General features: G+C 36.1%; 1 protein-coding gene across 1 annotated transcript in view; it reads right to left on the bottom strand.

The window, feature by feature from the left end:
• The window catches only part of LMNTD1 (lamin tail domain containing 1), a gene marked incomplete at both ends in the record, with an annotated part of 132,814 nt that overhangs the window by 78,276 nt on the left and 31,968 nt on the right, over positions 1 to 22,570 (bottom strand). Inside the window, 4 exons of the mRNA XM_080810238.1 lie at positions 17,474 to 17,645; positions 18,232 to 18,446; positions 20,456 to 20,575; positions 21,331 to 21,517. Of these exons, the coding sequence (XP_080666364.1) occupies positions 17,474 to 17,645; positions 18,232 to 18,446; positions 20,456 to 20,575; positions 21,331 to 21,517 (694 nt within the window). The remainder of the gene's footprint in view (positions 1 to 17,473; positions 17,646 to 18,231; positions 18,447 to 20,455; positions 20,576 to 21,330; positions 21,518 to 22,570) is intronic.

The raw sequence follows: 22,570 nt of genomic DNA, 5'->3' as shown, positions 1-22,570 counted from the left end.
AAAACTAAAATGTATTGGTATAGTTGCAGAATAGTTTTTGGGCATTTGACTCAATTAGACTCTGGAGTCTAATTGCTCTTACTTATCCACCAAAAGGATAGCATGAGGATATAGGGCAAAAAGTAAAGATGTGGTATTTCTTTCTTTCCCATTCTTGGACAGTTTATCATACACCAAGGGAAGACAAAAGCTGATGGATCCAAAAGCAACATAAATATTTAATAGAAAATTAATGACTACAGAACATATGAGAACAATCCATGTACTGATGACTCTGAAAGATATATGTGGAAATTATTTTAGTCTTCTTATTTTTCAGCAGAGAAGGCAAATTTGCAATACTGTTGCTTACCTTTAAAAAAGTTGAGTCGATTGTCTACTTGCTTTTGTAACTCAGATGTCATATTTTTCTTGGTCCCTGTGAATCCCCCCCAAAGAAGAGAGATTGAGAATCCAATATTCCAAACATTGAGTTTTTCACATTAAAACAAATCCTGAGATAGACTATGAACAAAATAACTTTCTTTCATTTGAAGGAGATGTCTAAGGTTTAAGGACATTTATTTAACGGTAGCTTTAAACAAGGGGTTTAAAAACCACTTGATAAGTAATATTTGACTATTAAGTTCAACTTTTCAGTGCATCATTTCTAAAAGAAACCTATATTTCACGACATAATTAATCAAAACTTTGAGAGAAGAAATATCAATCTAAAATACATATATTTAAAAACCGAGGCTGCAGGGTAATTTTACCAGTCTTTAAAATCCCTTAACTTCTCTATTTTCTACATTACAGCTGCCATAAAGATGAAGCAGTTAGTGAAGGGAGACATCACGAAGGATGCATGAGATGGTGTGTGGACTTCTAGAAGCAGATGCTTAGCCTGCCAGTCTAGTCACCTTCACCCTGGTGATGAATGAGGTGACAGATATGGTGACCTCCCTCACTCCTGTATGCTTAGGCAGGGATTGAAAGTCACTTTATTTAAATATAATTTCTACACAGAAAACTAGAGTATCAAATTGAAATACTGCTCAGTCAAATAATGTGAAATACAAATGACTTCTAGCCCAGAAATGAGATGGGGTTTTCTCCCTTTTAAAATAAAAGATAAGAAGGCAAAATAATATTCTAGGTGCAGACAATCATAAGCTCCTCTGGAAAAAACAACTACAGGAAAAGCGACTCAGTCATACCTAACCCTTTCTGTTTCTCTGAAAGTGCAGAAGAATTATCAAGTTACATTGCCAGTATTTGATTACAAAGAAATAATATCCAGAGGCTGGATGTGAAGATGTGATCTGAAAGAAAGACGAACAAAATTGCAGGGTGTTTCTGGTTTAAACACACTGATTCTCTTTGTCACTAATAGGTTTCTGAATCCAATGAGTCAGCGTGATATTTGGCTCATCACACTGTAAACTTTCTGAATAGTAAGTTATGGACCTGGAGTATAAATAGGCTTCTGAGATATTTTCCATACTAGAGACAGTGGCTCAGATATAATAAGAATCTAGCTCATCACTTCTCATCTTCTGGCACAATGTGTTGTCATGAAGCAAACCTTATAACTGTTTTCTGAATGTCCTTCCAAACTGAGGATGGAGGCCTTTGCATCGCACCCTGGAAGCTTGTTCTTCAGGAAGCAAAGTACTGTATTTTATTTTTAAAAAAGATTTAGTTATTTATCTGAGAGAGAGAGGGTAGAGGGAGAGAGAGAGAATCTCAAGCAGATTCCCTGCTGAGTGTAGAGCCCCACGTGGGTCTCCACCCAAGATCAGGACCCTTGCCAAAACCAAGAGTCAGGTGCTTAACAGACTGAGCCACCCAGGTGCCCCCCAAATACTGGATTTCAGAGCTAAAAACATTTATAAGACAATAAGAACATTCCCACCCATTATTTCTTGAAATTTAATGACAGAATTGTCAATAGCAGTGGTGTTTGTTTCCATTTTGTTGGGTGATGGCAATTTCTTAGTGGTGATTTAATCCTGATGCATTCAGCCCTGGTAACTTAAATCTTAGAATACTCTGACTTCCTGAAATAGTATTGCTTACTTGTGTGAAGAAATGGTTTATTAATGACATATATTTCCACAAATGAGACTATAATTGTTCTTAAGTAAAGATAAATTAAAATACTTCTGTTTTGTAATGTTGAATTGTTTTGAAACAAGAGATCTAGTCATGAAATTACTCAATTATTCCATTATTAGGGCTAATATCTTGGAATTCTTTGTATGGTCATTAAAAAAAACTTCCATTTCACCTATAAGAACAGACATGTAAATGGTTTTAATTATCTATTTTATAGAAAAAAGTCTTGTAGGAATATGGTGATGTTACAATTTAAATTTTCTGAAAGCAAGCTACAGTAGAGAAAAATCATTACCCTGGAATACATGATATAATTTTCCTTTATAAAAAAGTTCCTGATATTTTGGTGCTATTATTTTGATAACAAAAAATGGACAGAAACTCTTGACAGTTTTCAGTGTTCCTTCAACTATTTTCTACTCAGTCTGATTATAAGAGGTTCACATAATTGCCCTTTTCTATTCTAAAAGATTCTAAAGGATAGTCAGATTCCCCCCTATATATCGGTTCATACAATTTCTAATTATATTATTGATTAGTACTGTCATACACACTCACACACAAACACACACATATACATATGTACATATAAGTAAGGTAAAAATTACGGAGATGTGACATTCGACTTTCCAAATTTATAATCTGATAAATGTAAATACTGCAACACAGGTATAAACATCAATAAAGAGAACAAAGTACTTACATGAAGGATACTTAAAGACAATTTATTTCAAACTTTTATATATATATATATTTTTTTAAAAATATTTATTTATTTATTTATTTGGCAGACAGAGATCACAAGTAGGCAGAGAGGCAGGCGAGGGCGGGGGCTGGGGCGGGGGGGGGGGCGGGAAGCCGGCTCTCCGCCAAGCAGAGAGCCCGATGGGGGGGGTTGATCCCAGGACCCTGGGATCACGACCTGAGCCAAAGGCAGAGGCTTTAACCCAATGAGCCACCCAGGTGCCCCTCAAACTTATAGTTTTTTCCTTTTGTCATTGTTATGGATTGGAAACGTGTCCTATGGAAAAAAATACCTTGACCCCAGCACAGATAAGCCAGACCTATTGGACTGTAATGAGTACTTGGCCACAGTCCAACTAAAGTTAAATTCCATAAATGTGATCTTAAGATGTATTAAGCTTACAGTAGTAAGGTTTTAAAAGTTTAATTCTTGCATGTTATCTAAGATCTGGTTCCATTTGTTTATAACAGATAAACTTTTATTGTGTGTCTCTGCAGCCTTCAGAAACAAGGGAACATTATTATTATTGTTATTGTTATTATTATTATTATTATTATTATAACATTTGTATGGAAGACAGTAGCAGCTGTAGAGTGTACAATTAAAATGAATCCCACTAAAGGGTGCAATATGGACCACAGATGATAGGTAAAGTGTATCAGATAGCATGAAAATAAAATACATTAAACAGCACACACACACTGTCAGCTTAAAATAATGTTGGTTGGATACTACCTTCACTTTACTTCCTGCCATTTAACTTGAATTACAGAAGACTGACAAAGTTGTCCACAATCTGTAAACTAACTTCAGCAGGAAGAAAGCGAATTCTCTCTAGACCTAGGAGGAACAGTGGCAACACGATGCAAACACGTCTGCTTTGTCAAAGGTTAGCCTTCCTAAGAGCACGTCCTTTGTGCAGCACTCAGGTCTTGCCTCTGTGCGCTAATAGCTCCAAGGGCACACCACATTCTATCAGATGTCTTTCTTATTGACTTTCTTCAAATTTTTATTGTCAAAAATTTGAAGTATAAAGAAAACATGAAAGCAAAATACAACCAAATCCATATATCTATCACCTAGATTCAATAGTTAATATTTTGCCATATTTGCATTATTTATTTATTCATGCTTATATTGCCAAACCATTGAAAAGTAAGATTTCTGTATGAATCTAAGAAGGACCAATATAACCACAACACAAACAACACAATTAGCAACCTAAGGAAAGAAAAATGATTTGTCAATATCTAATATTCATTCTATATTTAAATGTACTTAATTGTCTTTTCTAGCTGTGACTTTTGTGTGTTCCAACCAATAGTTTAAGTGAAACTAAATGGTAGTGATATGGTGTGGGCCATCTGGTTTAGAAAAAACTTAAAACTGACTTAAACAAAATTATTTCTCTTTCATTTAGTTTGGAGATGTGCTGATAAAGGGCATTTAATGTGGCTTTTCCATCCTGACATTCAACACACAGTTTTATCTCTGATTTGCAAGATGGCAGCTGCAACCAGTTATTATGGCACAGAGGAGACAGGTAAGTACAACTCCAAGGGCACAATCCAGATGTTGTATACATAATTTCTGTTCACATTCTGCTCTACAGAATGTCGACACATGGGTGCTTTCTAGCTGCGGCAGAGGCTGGGTTAAAAAGGCAAAGCTGTCATCATCAAGACAGTATGGTACTGGCACAAAAACAGACACATAGATCAATGCAACAGAATAGAGAGCCCAGAAATAGACCCTCAACTCTATGGTCAACTAATCTTCCACAAAGCAGGAAAGAATGTCCAATGGAAAAAAGACAGCCTCTTCAACAAATGGTGGTGGGAAAATTGGACAGCCACATGCAGAAAAATGAAAGTGGACCATTTCCTTACACCATACACGAAAATAGACTCAAAATGGATGAAGGACCTCAGTGTGAGAAAGGAATCCATTAAAATCCTTGAGGAGAGCACAGGCAACAACCTCTTTGACCTCAGCCACAGCAACTTCTTTCTAGGAACGTCACCAAAGGCAAGGGAAGCAAGAGCAAAAATGAACTATTGGGAGTTCATCAAGATCAAAAGCTTTTGCACAGCAAAGGAAACAGTTAACAAAATCAAAAGACAACTGACAGAATGGGAGAAGATATTTGCAAATGACATATCAGATAAAGGGCTAGTATCCAAAATCTACAAAGAGCTTAGCAAACTCAACACCCAAAGAACAAATAATCCAATCAGGAAATGGGCAGAGGACATGAACAGACATTTCTGCAAAGAAGACATCCAGATGGCCAACAGACACATGAAAAAATGCTCCACATCACTCAGCATCAGGGAAATGCAAATCAAAACCACAATGAGATACCACCTCACACCAGTCAGAATGGCCAAAATTAACAAGTCAGGAAATGACAGATGTTGGCGAGGATGTGGAGAAAGGGGAACCCTCCTACACTGTTGGTGGGAATGCAAGCTGGTGCAACCACTCTGGAAAACAGCATGGAGGTTCTTTAAAAAGTTGAAAATAGAGCTACCTTACGACCCAGCAATTGCACTACTGGGTATTTACCCTAAAGATACAAATGTAGTGATCTGAAGAAGTACGTGCACCTGAATGTTTATAGCAGCAATGTCCACAATAGCCAAACTATGGAAAGAACCTAGATGTCTATCAACAGATGAATGGATAAAGAAGATGTGATATATACATACATATATATATATATATATATATATATATATATATATATATATATAATGGAATACTATGCAACCATCAAAAGAAATGAAATCTTGCCATTTGCTGCTACGTGGATAGAACTAGAGGGTATTCTGCTTAGCGAAAAAAATCAGTCAGAGAAAGACAACTATCATATTATCTCCCTGATATGAGGAAGTGGAGATGCAACGTGGGGGGTCTGGGGGGTAGGAAAAGAATAAATGAAACAAGATGGGCTCAGGAGGGAGACAAACCATAAGGGACTCTTAATGTCACAAAACAAACTGAGGGTGGCCAGGAGGACATTGGGGAGGGTATGTGCTATGGTGAGTGTTGTGAAGTGTGTAAACCTGGTGATTCACAGACCTGTACCCCTGGGGCTAATAATACATTATATGTTTATAAAAAATTAAAAAAAATTTATTCTTTATTCTTGGTGGCCATAGTCTACCCTTCCCTGGACCTGTTCATCTTGTATCTGAAGGAACATGGTCTAGTGGCAGTAATTAACCATCTTTGCCAAAGCTATTCCTGGAAATAACTAAGCTATGACCAATTATATTGAAATTAATTCCCTATACATACCAATATAATGATAGGCTTAGACTTATTTCAGGTAAGACTATTTTTCCTCCTATACTAAATAAATTTTGTGTTATTAATACTCACTTTGAGTTCATTAATCTATTTTTAAAGATTTTCTTTCTCCTCCCTTGTCAAGGTATAGGCTGTCAGTGCTTATTGTTATAACTGTGTTTACTTTCCTTTCTAATTTTCCTTTCTTGTGGTCATCACGTTTTTAAAAAGAAGAATTTTATCTAAGTATAACATACTCTTATTTAAATATAACATACATTCAGAGAAGTTCACAAGTCATAATTGCACAATGTGATGAAAATAATGAGAAAACAGTGATACATATAAACACTATTCAGATTAAGAAGTGGAGTATTATTAGTATTTGAAATGCAGTTTTGTGCAACTTCCATTTACTACTTCCCTTCTCCTCTGAGAGATAACTACTGTGATCTTTAACACAATGGTTTAATTTTGTATGTTTTTGAATTTTATATAAATAGAATCATACAACATATATTCCTTTTTTGCCAGACATTTTTTGCCCAATATTATGTTTGTGAGATTCATCGATGTTAATTCATGTAGCAGGTAGTTCATCCACTTTCATTGCTTATGGGATTGTATCAATGTATCATTATTTATCCATCATATTGTCAATGAATAATCGGATTGCTTTTTAGCTCTTGGCTATTACAAATGCAGCTGTTATGATCATTATTATATTTATCTTTTTTTGTTATACATATGTATATATTTGTTAGGCATATGTAATTCCTGGATATAGGGTAATAGGATATTTGTGTATCTTATTTATTTATTTTTTTTGCCTTATTGTACTCAGACTTCTAGTGTAATGTTGAATAAAAGTTGTCATAAAGAAAATTCTTGTCTTTATCTGGATCTCAAGGAGGAAACTTCTTTAACTTCAAATTTGCTTTAGGAGTTTTGTACATGACACTTGTCAGATTAAGAAAATTCTTCCTAGGCCTAATTCTCTAAGGTTCTCCTTCATAGGTGGGTACTGAATTTTATCAAATGCTTTTTCTATATTTTTGAGATGGTTGTTTAATTTTTCTCTTTTTTCAGTTAAAATGATAAGTTTACTTGATTAATTTTCAAAGCTCAAACCAACCTTGCATTCTTGAAATAAACCCACTTTGTGATATATTACCCCCCAATAATCCATGTGTCAAAGAAGATATCACATTGGAAATTAGAGTATATGATGAATGATAATGAAACTATGATGTATATCAGATCATAAGCATGACATTCTTAAACTATTCTTTTGGTGTCTACTTTAGATTAAAAAACATGCATCCTTGATTTACTAAAGACTAATATAAACTGTAACTTTTACAACTTATTCAACACAACATGTAATTTAGAGCACTTTATCTCCAATTACTCCCCTCCCAACTTATGTGTTATTGCTATTGTTATGGGTTAAATTGTGTCCCCCAGAAAGACGTGTTGAAGTCCTAACCCCTGGAACCTGTGCATGTGACCTTGTTTAGAAATAGGGTCCTTGCAAATATAGTGAAGTAAGATGAGGTCATACTAGATTAGTATCCTTTTAATGATTAGTGTCTTTATAAGAAGGGGGAAATACAGACACAGGTATGTAGGAGAAAAGGTCATTAAAAAATGGAGGTGAGTTTGGAATGATGTATCTAGAAGCCAAGGAACACCAAGGTTTGTCAGCTAAGAGGGAAGGAAGGATAATCCTCTAGAGCATTTAGACAGTATAGCCTTTACCAATACCTTGACTTTAGACTTCTGGTCTCTAGAATTGTGAGATAATATATTTCTGTTGTTTTAAGCCACTAAATTTGTGGTACTTTGTTACATTAGTCCTGGGAAACTAACACAGTTGTCATGTACTTAAATTCTATATAAATTTTAGTCTCTACAAGAACATACTGGCATTGTTTGTATAGTGAATACTCATTCATGTTGTTTGACTCTTTATTTTTCTTCATTTCTTCTTAACTCTCTATCTATGCCTTCTAGGATTGCTTTTTTTCTTCTAGGGAGTACTTCTATCAGTATTTCCTTACTGTGGGTTTGCTGTTGGTGAATTCTCTTAGTTCTGTTTGCCTGGAAATGCCTTTATTTTACCTTCACTTTCTGAAGTGTATTTTTGATAGGCATAGAATTCTAGGTTAGTGGTTCTTTTAGCATCTAGCACCTTGAAGATATCATTCCATCATCTTCTGACTTCTGTTATTTGGTTTTATGAAGTTTTACTATAATATACATTGGTGGTGTTCCCTTTGGCTTTGTGTTGCTTGGGATTTGCTTTTCTTGGTTTTGTGACTTGGTGTCTTTCATCAATTTTTTGACAATTTTTGTCATTATTTCTTTACATATTACTTATGCCCAAATCTTTCTCTTCTTTTCCTTGTGGAACACAAATTATAGCTTTATTAGAACTACTTGTTCCTAATCTCTTTTTATAACCTGCTTTGTTTTTACTTTCCTTCCTTTGCCTTCCCTTCTCTTCCTAAATTTTGGAATACTTTCTACTCCACAAAATTTTCAGCATTGCTTCCAAAATTTTCTCTAAAATATGTATCTAACTCTATGAGATGCTTGCTTAAAAACTTTCAGTATCTCCTTTTCCATCTGACCTTCAGCAAACATTTATTAAACAACTATTATGGGTCATGCACTGAGTTTAGTGCAGGAGACAAAAAGGTGAGCAGTGTAAAAGCTATTTCTATCCCTTCAGAGCATATAGTCCAGGGATAGAGAAAATTTTTAATAGAGTGCAATAAGTGCTTTATATGATAGGGGAAGTATAGGATGTTAAGAGAATACATATCAGGAACAAAAAACTCATTTGGTGGAGGCTAGAAGATGGACTCTTTGGAGGTAGTGACATATAAGTGGAAATGTTAAGAATGATTAAGATTTATCCATGTGAAGAAATGGGTGACAGACCATGTGAAGGCCTAGAGGTAGTTATGGTATGCTGGAGGAATTAAAAGAACTTCAAGACAGTTGAGGTATAGAATACAAGATGAATGTTTAATGAGGTAGGCTACAAGCTACACAAAAAATTTCATGGGTTTGAACTTCATCATGAGGATAATGGGAGAAAAAATGAAAACATTTAAGCAAGGAAATGAAGAGATTGTTTAAGATAAATAAACAAGATTTTGTGATTAATTATAGGTGGGAGTTGAGAAAAGGAAAGGAATAGAGAAAGATTCTCAGGTCCTAGGATTTCTGAATGGCATTTGCTGAGATATAGAGCAAATGTGGAATGACGGAGTTTGAGGGAGTGATGATGATAAGATAAATTTTGTAAATATTAGGAATGAGATACTCATGGGGTCATCTAAGAAATTATAGGCAATTGGCCTCATGATTCAGGAATTCAGAATAGAGGGTTGGGCTAAAGGCACAGATTTTAGAATCTTTCTTACTCCATTTCATTTTCCCATATTGTTTTTAAAGTTCTTTTTCAAAAATAGATTTATCTATATGAGATACCTGCTTATAAACCATCAGTGTCTCCTCCTAGCTACCTGATACAGTCTAACTCTTTCACATAATGGTGTGCAAAGACCTTTAAAATTTAGTACCCACCAAACTTTCCAGACTAACATCTCAACATATATTTCAGTTGGATACAATTTCTCACTGTTCTCTAGACACACAGAGTTTATTTTTATCTCCATATGCTTTTAAAATATGCTGTTTCTTTTATTCAGAATGCTTTGTCCACTTTCTTTTCAACCTGAATAACTTCTATTCATCCTTCAATATCATAGTTCAAATACCTCTCCTCTGAGTTGCCTTTTCAATTGCTCTCATGTCACCTTATAAATGTTTCTAAAACAATGTTTTTCAAAGAGCAGATCCTGTCCCATTTATTGGTTATGAAATAAAGTTAGAGGGTCATGACAGGTACTTAAAATGAAATAGAAAGAGTAGGAAATACAGACAGTTCAAAAATTAAGTATTGCCTCTTGAAACTTTTGTTTCAGTTACATATGTACACATGTATATGTATATTGAATAATCATATAGACCATATTTCTTCCTGTGGTTTATGGTCAAAGATATTTGAAAGTCATTATCCTACTACTTTTGTTGCTTTGCTAGTTGTTTTTCTCCCTAGAAAGAAGATGCCTTATTTGTTTTTGTGTCTCTCCCATTTAGCACTGTGATATATTATAGGCACTCAGTCATTTTTGAATAAATTGTTTATGGTAGAAAATGTTTTGCAGGGGCAGCTGGGTGGCTCAGTGTGTTAAAGCCTCTGCCTTCAGCTCAGGTCATGATTCCAGGGTCCTGGGATCAAGCCCCACATCAGGCTCTCTGCTCTGCAGGGAGCCTGCTTCCTCCTCTCTTTCTGTCTGCCTCTCTGCCTACTTGTGATCTCTGCCTGTTAAATAAATAAATAAAATCTTTAAAAAAAATGTTTTGCATAGTTGTCTATGTTCTCTCCCTCTTTCTTTTGTTCAGCGTTCCTTCAATTCTTCTGTTAAGGTCAAGAAATAGTTTAAATTTGTTGATAACATATCTTGAATATGTATTCATACTAAAAGGAATGATATGTTCTAGGTTTGGAAGATATATTAAAAGTTATGGATAAATTTTCTGAGCTTCAACAGTTCAGAGTGGAAAAATTTCAGAACTTCAGGTTAGATTTGAGCTGAACAACAACACAATACAAAATGCCACCACCACCATCAACACCCAAGTTCATGCTTCAGGGAGAGGGGGAGGAGACAAGGACCATAGAAGGGACTACAGGGGGATTCTGCTTCTTCTTCTTCTTCTTTTTTTTTTATTAACCTTTTCAGTTGGGGGAGTAGACAGAGGAGTGTCTTTTGCAACTTTCTGTATTTTATAGCATTAAAAAAATTTCAAAGAAGGAAAATTTTCTAACTTATTACTAACTTTCTTTTTCTGTGAAGTGGGAATAACAATGGGACTTACAATGAGATGGAAATGTTTTAATATCTGTCATCAGATTTCTCTTAAGATGGGAGACCATATATTGACAACCTTTTGATAAAAGTTGGGGTGATGTCTGAAGTTATGGGGGTAAGTGTGCTTCTAACAGAGAAAATGAGAGCAATTATGGCAAGAGATTTGGTTGTTCATGGAAGGGCAGGCCAGCGGATGCCCTCTCACACTTGGTAGGATAGCTGAAAGGACTCTTCAGGAGAGTCTAGTCACAATTTTTGGCCTTTTTTTTTTTTTTTTTTTTGTAGGGGGCTATGATGAAACCCTCTTTCATAACTCTATAATTATCAAAAGTACTTTCTTTTTATAAGTGTTTTTGTGTGTCTGTGTGTGTTTTAGTTTGTTGTGAACATTCAGTGTGGAAGAATGAACTTCACATCTTATAAATCCTTTCATAATGTGTAGGCACTAAGTTAACTGCAGCCTTTGTGCGTTTTGTGATTTCTATCATATTAGATAAAATTTCCATATATTTTAGAAGTTCAGAACACTCCCCCAAGTTTCTGCTAATTACAATGGGGATTAATTCTCAGCAGATCAAGTGATAAAAGGTAACTTTGGCAAACATCCTGCTATTATTGCTTTAGAAGCATTCTCATTAAGAGTACAAACAAGCCAAAGATGGCCATCATGCTCGCTGAAACTATCCCATAATATACCAGAGAACCTAGTCAATCTAATAACATAAGAAAATGGTAAAGGACTTCTGAGGAAGATGGCAGAGTAGGAGGATCCTAAGCTTACCTCGTCCCATAGATACAACTAGATAACACCTACATCACTGGAGATTTCAAGAAGACAGCCTGAAGATTGGCAGAACAAACTCCCCACAGCTAAATGTAGAGAAGAGGCCACATCATAAAAGGGTAGGAAGGACAGAGACATGGTTGGGAGCCAAAAAAACCCACAGGACTTTCTCAGGAAGGGAGGGATGCCACCATTGCAGAGAGGGGGAGAGGACCAGACCCCATACCAGGCACCTCAGGCACAGGGAACACACACAGAGAAGATGAATCCCTATAACATTTGGCTTTGAAAACAACAGGGCCTAATAATCAGTGGGGCTTAATACCTGGAACTTAAAAAATCAGTGGCTCAGCTCTAGGATAGCTGGGAGGGTGGAGTTGCTGCCCTTATAGTGACAGCATAACAAGCAGCCTTGCTAAGTTTCAGCATAGAAGCAATAGTTTGAAAAATTCCTGGAATAATACAAGGAGATTTACTTGCTAATCTCAGCATGTGCTGGAGAGGCAGGGATCTTTGGGAGATTACTGCAAGAACAAAAGAGCTGGGGGTGCCATTTCCTTCCCCTGTATCCCAGCCTAGATATATGGATGCTTGTGGGAATGAGTACAGTGCCAACATTCTCCAGCTAACTTGCTAAAAGCATACCCCACTCCTGCACTCTTCTGTGGACCTGCCCATGCACCCAGCCTCTGCAGGAGTTCTCCAAAGTGGCCAACAGTCTCCTACCATAGCAGAGACAACCTTGGGAACATTGCATGTCAGGTTCCTTTGAGCTTCTTCGAATCTATCCCCTTCAACCTGGTGAGCTTTGGCAGTTTTCCTGGGTGGCTGCAAGGGCCGTCCCACAGCAGACCAGCATGACCCTTGCCGGCACATCAGTTCACCCCCATGTTTTCCTGTGGACTTCCTTCCTCCAATATGCCCTTGGCTAGAGCCCATCCAAAGTGGTACAAAAAGACCCAGCAGGGACCAGGACTACTGCAGTGTGACTCTTACTGGAGAGGGAAAGATAATGAGAAAAACCACTCCAAATGAATCCCCACAGTGGGCTGGGGTTATATATCAGGTCTAACTACAGGCCCTGACCACCAGAAAACCTTCTCAGGGAGCAACACAAAAGAAAGCTCAAAAGCAGTAAAATTAAGTATATCTATAAAGATCAGATAAGGGATTAACAAAATAAAAGGATGGAAAATATAACACTATATACCTAAAATATGTTAGGGGAAGGAGTAAAGAATGTGTTGAAAATTAAGCCACCATCAATTTAATATAAACTGCTATATGTATAAGATGTTATAGATAAACCTAATAGTAACCACAAATCAAAACCCACTCATAGATATGGAAAAAATAAGGAGAAAGGAGTCCAAGCATATCACTAAAAAAACAGAAAAATGTGAGAGAAGAGATAGAGAAGGGAAGAGATAATTACAAAACAACCATAAAACAAATAACAAAATGGCAATAAGTACACATACCTATCACTAATTACTCTGAATGTAAATGGACTAAATGCTCTAGTCAAAAGACTATATAGAGTGATGGTATGGATAAAAAGCAAGTCCTATTTATATGCTGCCTACAAGAGACTCATTTCAGACCTTAAAGACACATGCAGATTGAAAGTGAAGGGATTGAAAAAGCATTTATTATGCAAATGGAGGTGAAAAGAGAGCTGGGGGAGCAATACATATCAGAAAAAATAGCCTTTAAAACAAAGACCATAACAACAGACAAAGGAAGACACTATGTAATTGTAAAGGGAATAATCTGACAAGAAGATATAACAATTGTAAATATTTACACACCAACATGAGAACAGTCAAATACATAGAGCAGCTAATAACACACATAAAGGAAGCAACTGATAGTGATACAATCATAGTAGAGGACTTTAACACCCTACTTACCTGATAAAGGGTTAGTATCCAAAATCTATAAGAACTTATAAAACTCAACACCCAAAAAATAACAATACAGTTAAAAAAATGTGCAGAAGATATGAATAGATATTTTTCCAAAGAAGACATACAGATAGCCAGCAGACACATGAAAAGATGCTCAACATCACTCAGCATCAGAGGAATACAAATCAAAACTACAATGAGACATCACCTCACACCCACCAAAGTGACTAAAATTAACTACATAGAAAACAACACGTGTTAGCAAGGATGTGGAGAAAGGGGAATCCTCTGACGCTGTTGGTGGGAATGCAAACTTGTGCAGCTACTCTGGAAAACAGTATGGAGTTTCCTCACAAAGCTAAAAATGAACTACACTACATTCTACAATTGCACTAGTGAGTATTTACCAAGGGATACAAAAATACTGATTTGAAGGGATACATGCACCCTGATGTTTATAGCAGCATTATCAACAATAGCCAAATGATGGAAAGAGCTCAAATGCCCATTGACTGATGAATGGATAAAGAAGTTGTGGTATATATATGCAATCGAATATTCCTCAGCCATAAAAATAATAAAATCTGACCATTTGCAAAGATGTGGATGGAGCTAGAGAATGTAATGCTAAGTGAAATAAGTGATTTCATTCATATGTGGAATTTAAGAAACAAAACAGATGAGCATAAGGGGAAAAAGAGAGGCAAACTGGAAAACGGACCCTAAACTATAGAGAACAAACTGATGGTTATTGGAAGGGAGGTGTCAGGGGAATGAGTTAAATGGGTGTTGGGTACTAAGGAGGGCACTTGCTGTGATGAGCACTGGGTGTTATAAATAAGTGATGAATCACTAAATTCTACATGACACTAATATTACACTGTATGTTAACTAACTGGAATTTAAATACAAACAACAACAACAATAACAACAAAAGAACTGATACAATTGAACACCAAAGAAACAAATAATCCAATTGAGAAATGGACAGAGGACCGGAATAGATATTTTTCCAAAGAAGACATACAGATGGCCATTAGACACATGAAAAGATGCTCAACATCACTCATTATCAGGGAAATGCAAAATCAAATCCACAATGAAATATCACCTCACATCTGTCAGAATGGTTAAAATAAAAAAGACAAAAAATAACAAGTGTTGGTGAAGATGTGGAGAAAAAGGAACACTTGTGCACTGTTGGTGGGAATGCAAATTGGTGCAGCTGCTGTGGAAAACAGTGTGGAAGTTCCTCAAAAATAGAATTACCATATGATCCAGTAATTTCACTACTGGATATTTGCCCAAATAAAATGAAAAAAACTAATTAAAAAAGATATGCACCCCTATGTTTACTGCAGCATTTTTACAGTAGCCAAGATATGGAAGCAACCCAAGTGTCCATCCATAGATGATTAAATAAAGAAGTGGTGTGTGTGTGTGTGTGTGTGTGTGTGTGTGTGTGTAATGGAATATTATTCAACCTTAAAAATGGATGACATCTGACCATTTGCAACAACATGGATGTATCTAGAGGATATAATGTTAAGTGAAATAAGTCTGTCAGAGAAAGATAAATATATGATTTCATTCATAAGTACAATTTAAGAAATAAAACATGTGAACAAAGAATAAAAGAGACAAAAAGAAGCTTTAAAAAATTATTGTAATACTAGTATAGTTAACATACAGTGTGGTATTAGTTTCAGATGTACAATATAGTACAATATAGCGATTCAGTAGTTCAATATATTACTCAGTGTTTATCAAGATAGAAGTAGTCTTAATCTCCTTTACCAATTTCACCCATCCCCCCATCCAACTTCCCTCTGGTAACCATCTGTTAGTTCTCTATAGTTAAGAGTTTGTTTCTCAGCTTGTCCTTTTCCCCTTTTTTCATTTGTTTTGTTCCTTTTTCTTCACATCCTTGCCAACACTTATTTCTTGAATTTTGATTTTAGACATTCTGACAGGCATGCAGTGATATCTCTTTGTGGTTTTGATATGCATTTCCCTGATGATGAGTGAGGTTGAGCATCTTTTCATGCTGCCTATCTGTACGTCTTCGTTAGGGTAGTGTCTGTTCATAAACAAACTCTTAAATTTAGAGAACCAACTATTGGTTGCCGGGGGGATGTTGTTGGGGGAGGGATGGATGAAAAAGTTGAAGGGGATTATGAGTACATTTATCATGTTGGGCACTGAGTAATGCACAGATACTTAAATAATTATTTTACACATCTGAAACTAATATAACACTTGATGTTAATTGTAGTTGAATAAAAAAATTAATGAAAAGAAAATTTGAAGTCAAATTTCTTTGGGAAATTGTTGTTTAGAATGGGTAAAATAGTGAAAACTATCATTAAATGAAGACAAACAATTCACATACCTCTTGTGAGTCTCAAATCTAAGTTGTAATGTACCAAAGGTGTGTATCTGTGTGAATTATACATAAGATTATACATATAAATTACTGCTGAAAGAACTCTTTAAATTTCAGGCCAAATCTCTTACTTGACAGATGAAGAAACTAGAGCACAAAGATATAGGGTATTTAATTTTATGAAATAGAATATATTCAGGACTTTACATCATTTTCAACATTTCACTTCTAAAAGTTGCTATTTTGGGAGTGCTACCTCCAGTTATGTGTTGGTCTACTTACGCAGTGGTTTTCATACTGTGGTATAGAATTTTATGATTCCAGAGAGGTGCCTCAAAGGTCACAGGGAAGGAGGGAGGGATGAAGCAAGGAAAGACAGGATGGAAAAAGGGTGTAGTGAGGAGTTAGAATTGCTACCCTTCCTTCAACTTGGACAGGCTTGCTTATATCTGTTCTATATATTGGGTCTGTCCAAGATGTCATTTAAAAAAGCATCCCTCTACTAAATAAAAGTTTGCAAATCATTATAGCTTGAACAGGATATAGTACCTGTATGAAACAGACTTTCTCTACGCTTAGAATCTCACACTGTGTTTTAATTAGTATCTTATAAACATTTGGGGGGCACCTGATGAACCTCATGAACTCTTTTCCCAGGAAGCAGCGTATAGGTACACATTTCGTACACATTTATGTACCCAGAACAGCAGTTTAGGGACTTCCTGAAATCCATTCACAGATCCTGGCTTAACAACACAACTCTGAGAACCTTAGATGACTTAAATAAGAAACTTCTTGTTGAAAAAGAGTAAGAATTTGGGATTAAATTAGAATGTGTTGGGAAAAGATGGATTTATCTTTAAGGACAGCATAACTTTGTAGGGACAGTTTTTCCTGCCTAATAAAAAACAAATGTACTTTTTAAAAATTATGTTCATTTAGCCACTGTATAGTACATAATTAGTTTTTGATGTACTTTTGACCAAACTTCAAGGATCCTATGTACTCTTGCTTGCCACACTATTCTTTTGATTCATTGATTCATTCCACAGATACTTACCAAGAAAAGTAGAAGACACTATGCTAAAGCAAATGTAAGTGAATGATTTCAGATATTTGCTTTAGAAGCCATCTATATTTGAAGATATGAATAGCTTTTAGTTCTTAGAGAATTTAACCACTTAACCTCTTTCACCAGATCTCCCTCCCTCACTCCCTCCTACTCTCTTGTCCTCCCTCACCACACACACCCCCCCTCAAATCCCTTAACTCTCCACTGGATTGAGTATCCCTTTGACTTACCTGGGCTGGATCAGGCCTGGATGACTGAGGCCTTGGCTGTCTGTCTAAGCTGCTTCCAACCACGCACGTACTGCAAGTTTCAATCAGAGGACTGTAGGGGTGTGCAGGGGCACTGGGACTGTGGCACCAAGGGCTGCTATTGGGAAAGGGGCTTGGTGGGTTTTCAATTTCTCTGTTAAGAAAAAAAAAAAGTAAGCCAAAAGTGAACCCAAAATGTATCTTATATAGTGGAATTAGCAATGAAGGTTCAATAAAAGTGAAAGCATGTTTAAGACCAGAGAATATGGCTTTTCTTGACTTTTGAGCAGCACTTTTGTCAACATCAGAAGTATTTGCCTAGATAAGTGTGACATAAATTCTGCACTTTACGCCGCAAGCCAGCTCTTGATCTAAGATGAAATTTCTAGATGATGCACCTCTTCCTCCACCTAAGCACTGCTAAAGACAAGGTGGTAATTTTCTCTCTTCACTTCTCCACAGCCCTGCCTCTAACAGCAGTGTCACTAAGAAGTGAAATGGCCAGCGGGGTGTTGATATTGCCTAGTGGAAGTCACCAGCCTCTACTGTCCCATGACAACAACACTGCTTGCTCTGTTTTTCATAAAACACAAAAAATACGGTCCTATTTGAAGTAGGATTTTCTAATTTGAATTACCTATTCATCATATATCTGTTTGTCACCTAGTCATTCCTACTTCTTCAGTTACTAATTGTGGGAAGGACTCAATTAAAAAAAAAAAAAGCCAAGTAAATTTTACCTTTTAAGAAAAACTTTAACTTGCTCCATCTGACATTTTGAATTATCTTTATTACATTTATCTTGTTTTTCTTTAGTTGTAGTTATAGCTGCTGGCCAACTAAACATGTGTCTTCGAGATGTTGGACTTACTACTGAGCGTCTGTCAAATTCAATGTCAGTCTCTAATTTCTCCCACGCTTGCTTCCAGTGAATAGGAGTGTACCAGGCAACAGCCTAACAAAAATGATTCATTAGTATCAAATACCAATGCAGTTAGGTAGATTTTTTAAATGTCATAGGCTTATTGCAATAACATTTCGAAGTCAAACAGTTTAATGTAACTTACCTACTGTGTGTGAATTAGGAACACAATGAGGAGTAAGACATCCTGGACTTAGTTTCCAGTTTCAAAAATTGTAAGGGGCATAACCTCAGGCAGATTAGTCACTTCCCGTCTTGGACTGTGTCCTCATATGTGAAAGGGGGAGGGTGATAGTAGGGAATTGCTGTATGAGGGTGTTGTGAGATTCGGCTAAACTACTAAAATTCATAACTATGAAGAACTATGCAAAAAGTAGTTGTAATGTTATCATTAAAATTTAAATATTTAAGATATTACATATATGTGTATGTGTATATATAGGTCTTATTTGAAACGGGGAAATGAGCAGTAGAACAGAGACGTGGAGAGAAAACCACATTTTTTTGAGCTAGAATCCTAACTGGAACTATTAAGGAGACTAACTAGACTCTGAGTTTCCTGAGGAGAGAAACCATGCAATTGTTGTGCTCTTTTCCCTCCAGCACCTAGCATAATGCTTGGCAGATACTAAACATATGGAAATTTTCCCCATATGAATTAATTGGTCAGTTTCACTCTTTTATTAGCAAATAAAATTATTTATGTTTACATCACCCTGCAAAAATAATCCGATCCTATATGTGCAAAGTAGTTCAAACCAGAGTAAAAACTGTAGTATAAGTACAAAGACTAATCCTGTTCCAGGGAATGACAACTTACTCAAATAGGCATTCCAGGAGCTTAGGGATCTTGTCTGTCTGGTTCAACATACAGTGCCTGGGAACAGTGTGTATACAAAGTAGAAACCCCGAACGTGAATAAATGCATGGATAAATGTGATGAGAAGTCTGAAATAAGAATGCCTTAATCTTAGAGTTTTGCCAATGATTTTTTATGAGCCTGAGTAAATAATTTAGATTATATCACCTTATTTTTCCCAACAGTGAAAATCATTAGAAGTATTCTAAAATTCATCTTGAGCCCACTAAAAGATCTAAAGGTGAGTAAAGTCCTCAAAATTACATCTAACGAGTGTTCTAATGACAACTACGTTCTTAAAGAAAGACATCAAATGGCTCTTAATAAATTAGCAAGTCTACTCTAAAGGAAAAGTCAAACTAAGCATGAACTATAATGTAGCAAGCAAGACAATCAGAAAGATAGATTTCAATCAACATATTATCTGGATTAGTAGTTATAGGACATAGTAAGTAAGACTGGAGGTAAGAAAATAAAGGGCAGGTATTTAAGAAAAATCAAAGGAATGGTTTTGAAAAAGGAATAACTTCTTGTTGTAAACGAAAATATCTTTCAACTTTATTAGTGTGTCTTTGGGCATATATTTATGCTAATATTATGCTAAGGAAAAGATAGAATGAAACTATAAAATTGTCAAATACTGGGAATGAGTTACCCAAAATAATTACTAATACACTTAATTTTATAGTGAATAATGTATAGTTGTTACAAATTAGACTATAGATCCTTTCGATGATAGTCTCTTAAGAGCAAATATCATGTCCTATTCTACATTATATTATCCGCATATATTACAGCCATTGGAATAGAGAATAATCTCAACAAATGATTGAGAAGTGAATAAAGGAATAGAAAAGATGTCTATGTAGTACACTTCTTTCTTATTCCACTCTTCAACCTAAATATCATAAATAAAATCCATCCTTGACTCTGGAATTTAAAGTAACTTCTTAGAAATATTGGCCATGAAAATTATTTTTGCCAAATTATAAGTAGCTCTTTGGCACTTGGGCCCTGGGAACAGGGTGCTGTTGATTTGCCTGACATGTTGTTGCAGTTAGTGATGGTTTTATCTAAGCTATTAAGGTTGGAAAATACTTGAGTCAGCTACGAGGGGAAGGGGAGCATAAGGACAGCTCTCCATTCTTCTTTCAAAACCCATTGTTAAGAATAGGACACTGACTTCACCATTAGGTTTGCACAAAATCGTTGTACAGTTTGGGCTTGTTCTAAACTTGTTTTGTTCTCTCCAAAGAAAATCTGATGGTGGCTGATGCTTTGCTTCAGATTCAGCTGCCCACACCTGTAAAAAAATGGTTTGTTTGTGACAAATGCCCTTTGAGTTCCATGGAGTTTTGCATATGTCAGAGGGTCATTGCAATGTATCATTCTGCACAGATGAAGTTTTAAAATATGACTGTACAATATATAATATCAAGCTGTGTAACTCCAATCAGTTACTGTACATGGCATAACGAAAAGTACAAGAAAGAGAAACCTTCCAGCATCAGCAAATTACCTGTTCTCTAAGCAAACAATCTCTTTGCTTTCCTTTTAAGGATTATGTTTGTTTACTTTTAGGAAACTAGGTACTTCATTTTAATAGTTGAATAATAAAAACAAAAAGTATTCAGAGCACCTGGGTGGCACAGTTGGTTACTTCAGTTACCTCACCAACTCTTGGTTTCGCTCAGGTCATGATCTCAGGGTTGTGAAAGTGAGCTCTGCACTTAGCATGGAGTCTGCTTAAGACTCTCTCTCCCTCTGTCCCTTCTCCCACCCACTGCTCTCTCTCTCTCTCTCTCTCAAATAAATAATAAATCTTTAAAAATCCCAAAAGGTATTGTACAACTGATTGAGAGAAGCCATGGAAATTTATTTATGGGTATTAATTTACATTCAGGGATGGACGAAGTGGGACAAGTAACTAACAACAACAAGAAATCACATTTTACCTAGAGATCGAGTGATGAAGAAACTGGTGCTAAGCCAGTCTGGCTGGGTGAAAGATTTTTTCCTATAAAATTCTAGTTCGTAACATTTATATTTTATACTCACTGTTACTGTGCAATTGGCCTGCATTGTGATATTTGGAAGGAAGCGGTAAAAAGAGACTGTTTGTCCATTCACATTTTGCTGGAGAATATGACCTCCAATCTCCAGTTCTTTGTCAAGGGAAGAGTTAATGAGTTTCACAAATAAACCCTTGACATTTACTTCAGCGATTTTAATGTCTCCAAGAGCACTAAAAAATAAAACACAAAACAGATAATCATGTCAAAAAATGGGCAGAAGACATGAACAGACACTTCTTCAATGAAGGCATAAAAATGGCTATCAGGCACAGGAAAAAAATGTTCATCATCACTAGCCATCAGGGAGATTCAAATCAAAACCACATTGAGATACCACCTTACACCAGTTAGAATGGCTAAAATTAACAAGACAGGAAACAATGTCTGTTGGAGAGGATGTGGAGAAAGGGGAACCCTCTTACACTGTTGGTGGGAATGCAAGTTGGTGCAGCCACTTTGGAGAACAGTGTGGAGATTCCTTAAGAAATTAAAAATAGAGCTTCCCTATGACCCTGCAATTGCACTACTGGGTATTTACCCCAAAGATACAGGTGTAGTGAAAAAAAGGGCCATCTGTACCCCAATGTTTATAGCAGCAATGGCCACGGTCGCCAAACTGTGGAAAGAACCAAGATGCCCTTCAACGGATGAATGGATAAGGAAAATGTGGTCCATATACACTATGGAGTATTATGCCTCCATCAGAAAGGATGAATACCCAACTTTTGTATCAACATGGATGAGACTGGAAGAGATGATGCTGAGTGAAATAAGTCAAGCAGAGAGAGTCAATTATCATATGGTTTCACTTATTTGTGGAGCATAAGAAACAACACAGAGGACATGGGGAGATGGAGAGGAGAAGGGAGTTGAGGGAAATTGGAGGGGGAGATAAACCATGAGAGACTATGGACTTTGAAAAACAATCTGAGGGTTTTGAAGGGGCAGGGGGTGGGAGGTTGGGTAAGCTTGGTGGTGGGTATTATGGAGGGCACGTATTGCATGGAGCACTGGGTGTGGTGCATAAACAATGAATTCTGGTATACTGAAAAGAAATTAAAAAAAAAAGCAGAAAGATTATAAGGTGACTTTAGAGAAATGTGTCTTTAGCTCATTTTAAGAACTGAATAATGTGCTTTGAAAGTATAACTTTTACATAGCTGTATATTCTACTGGACACATTCTATATAGAAATGGTGTATTTTATAACCTAAGACATCTGG

Source organism: Martes martes (assembly GCF_963455335.1).
Source record: "Martes martes genome assembly, chromosome: 8".
NCBI classification, from domain to species: domain Eukaryota; kingdom Metazoa; phylum Chordata; class Mammalia; order Carnivora; family Mustelidae; genus Martes; species Martes martes.
This window is presented reverse-complemented; position numbering and strand designations above follow the sequence as displayed.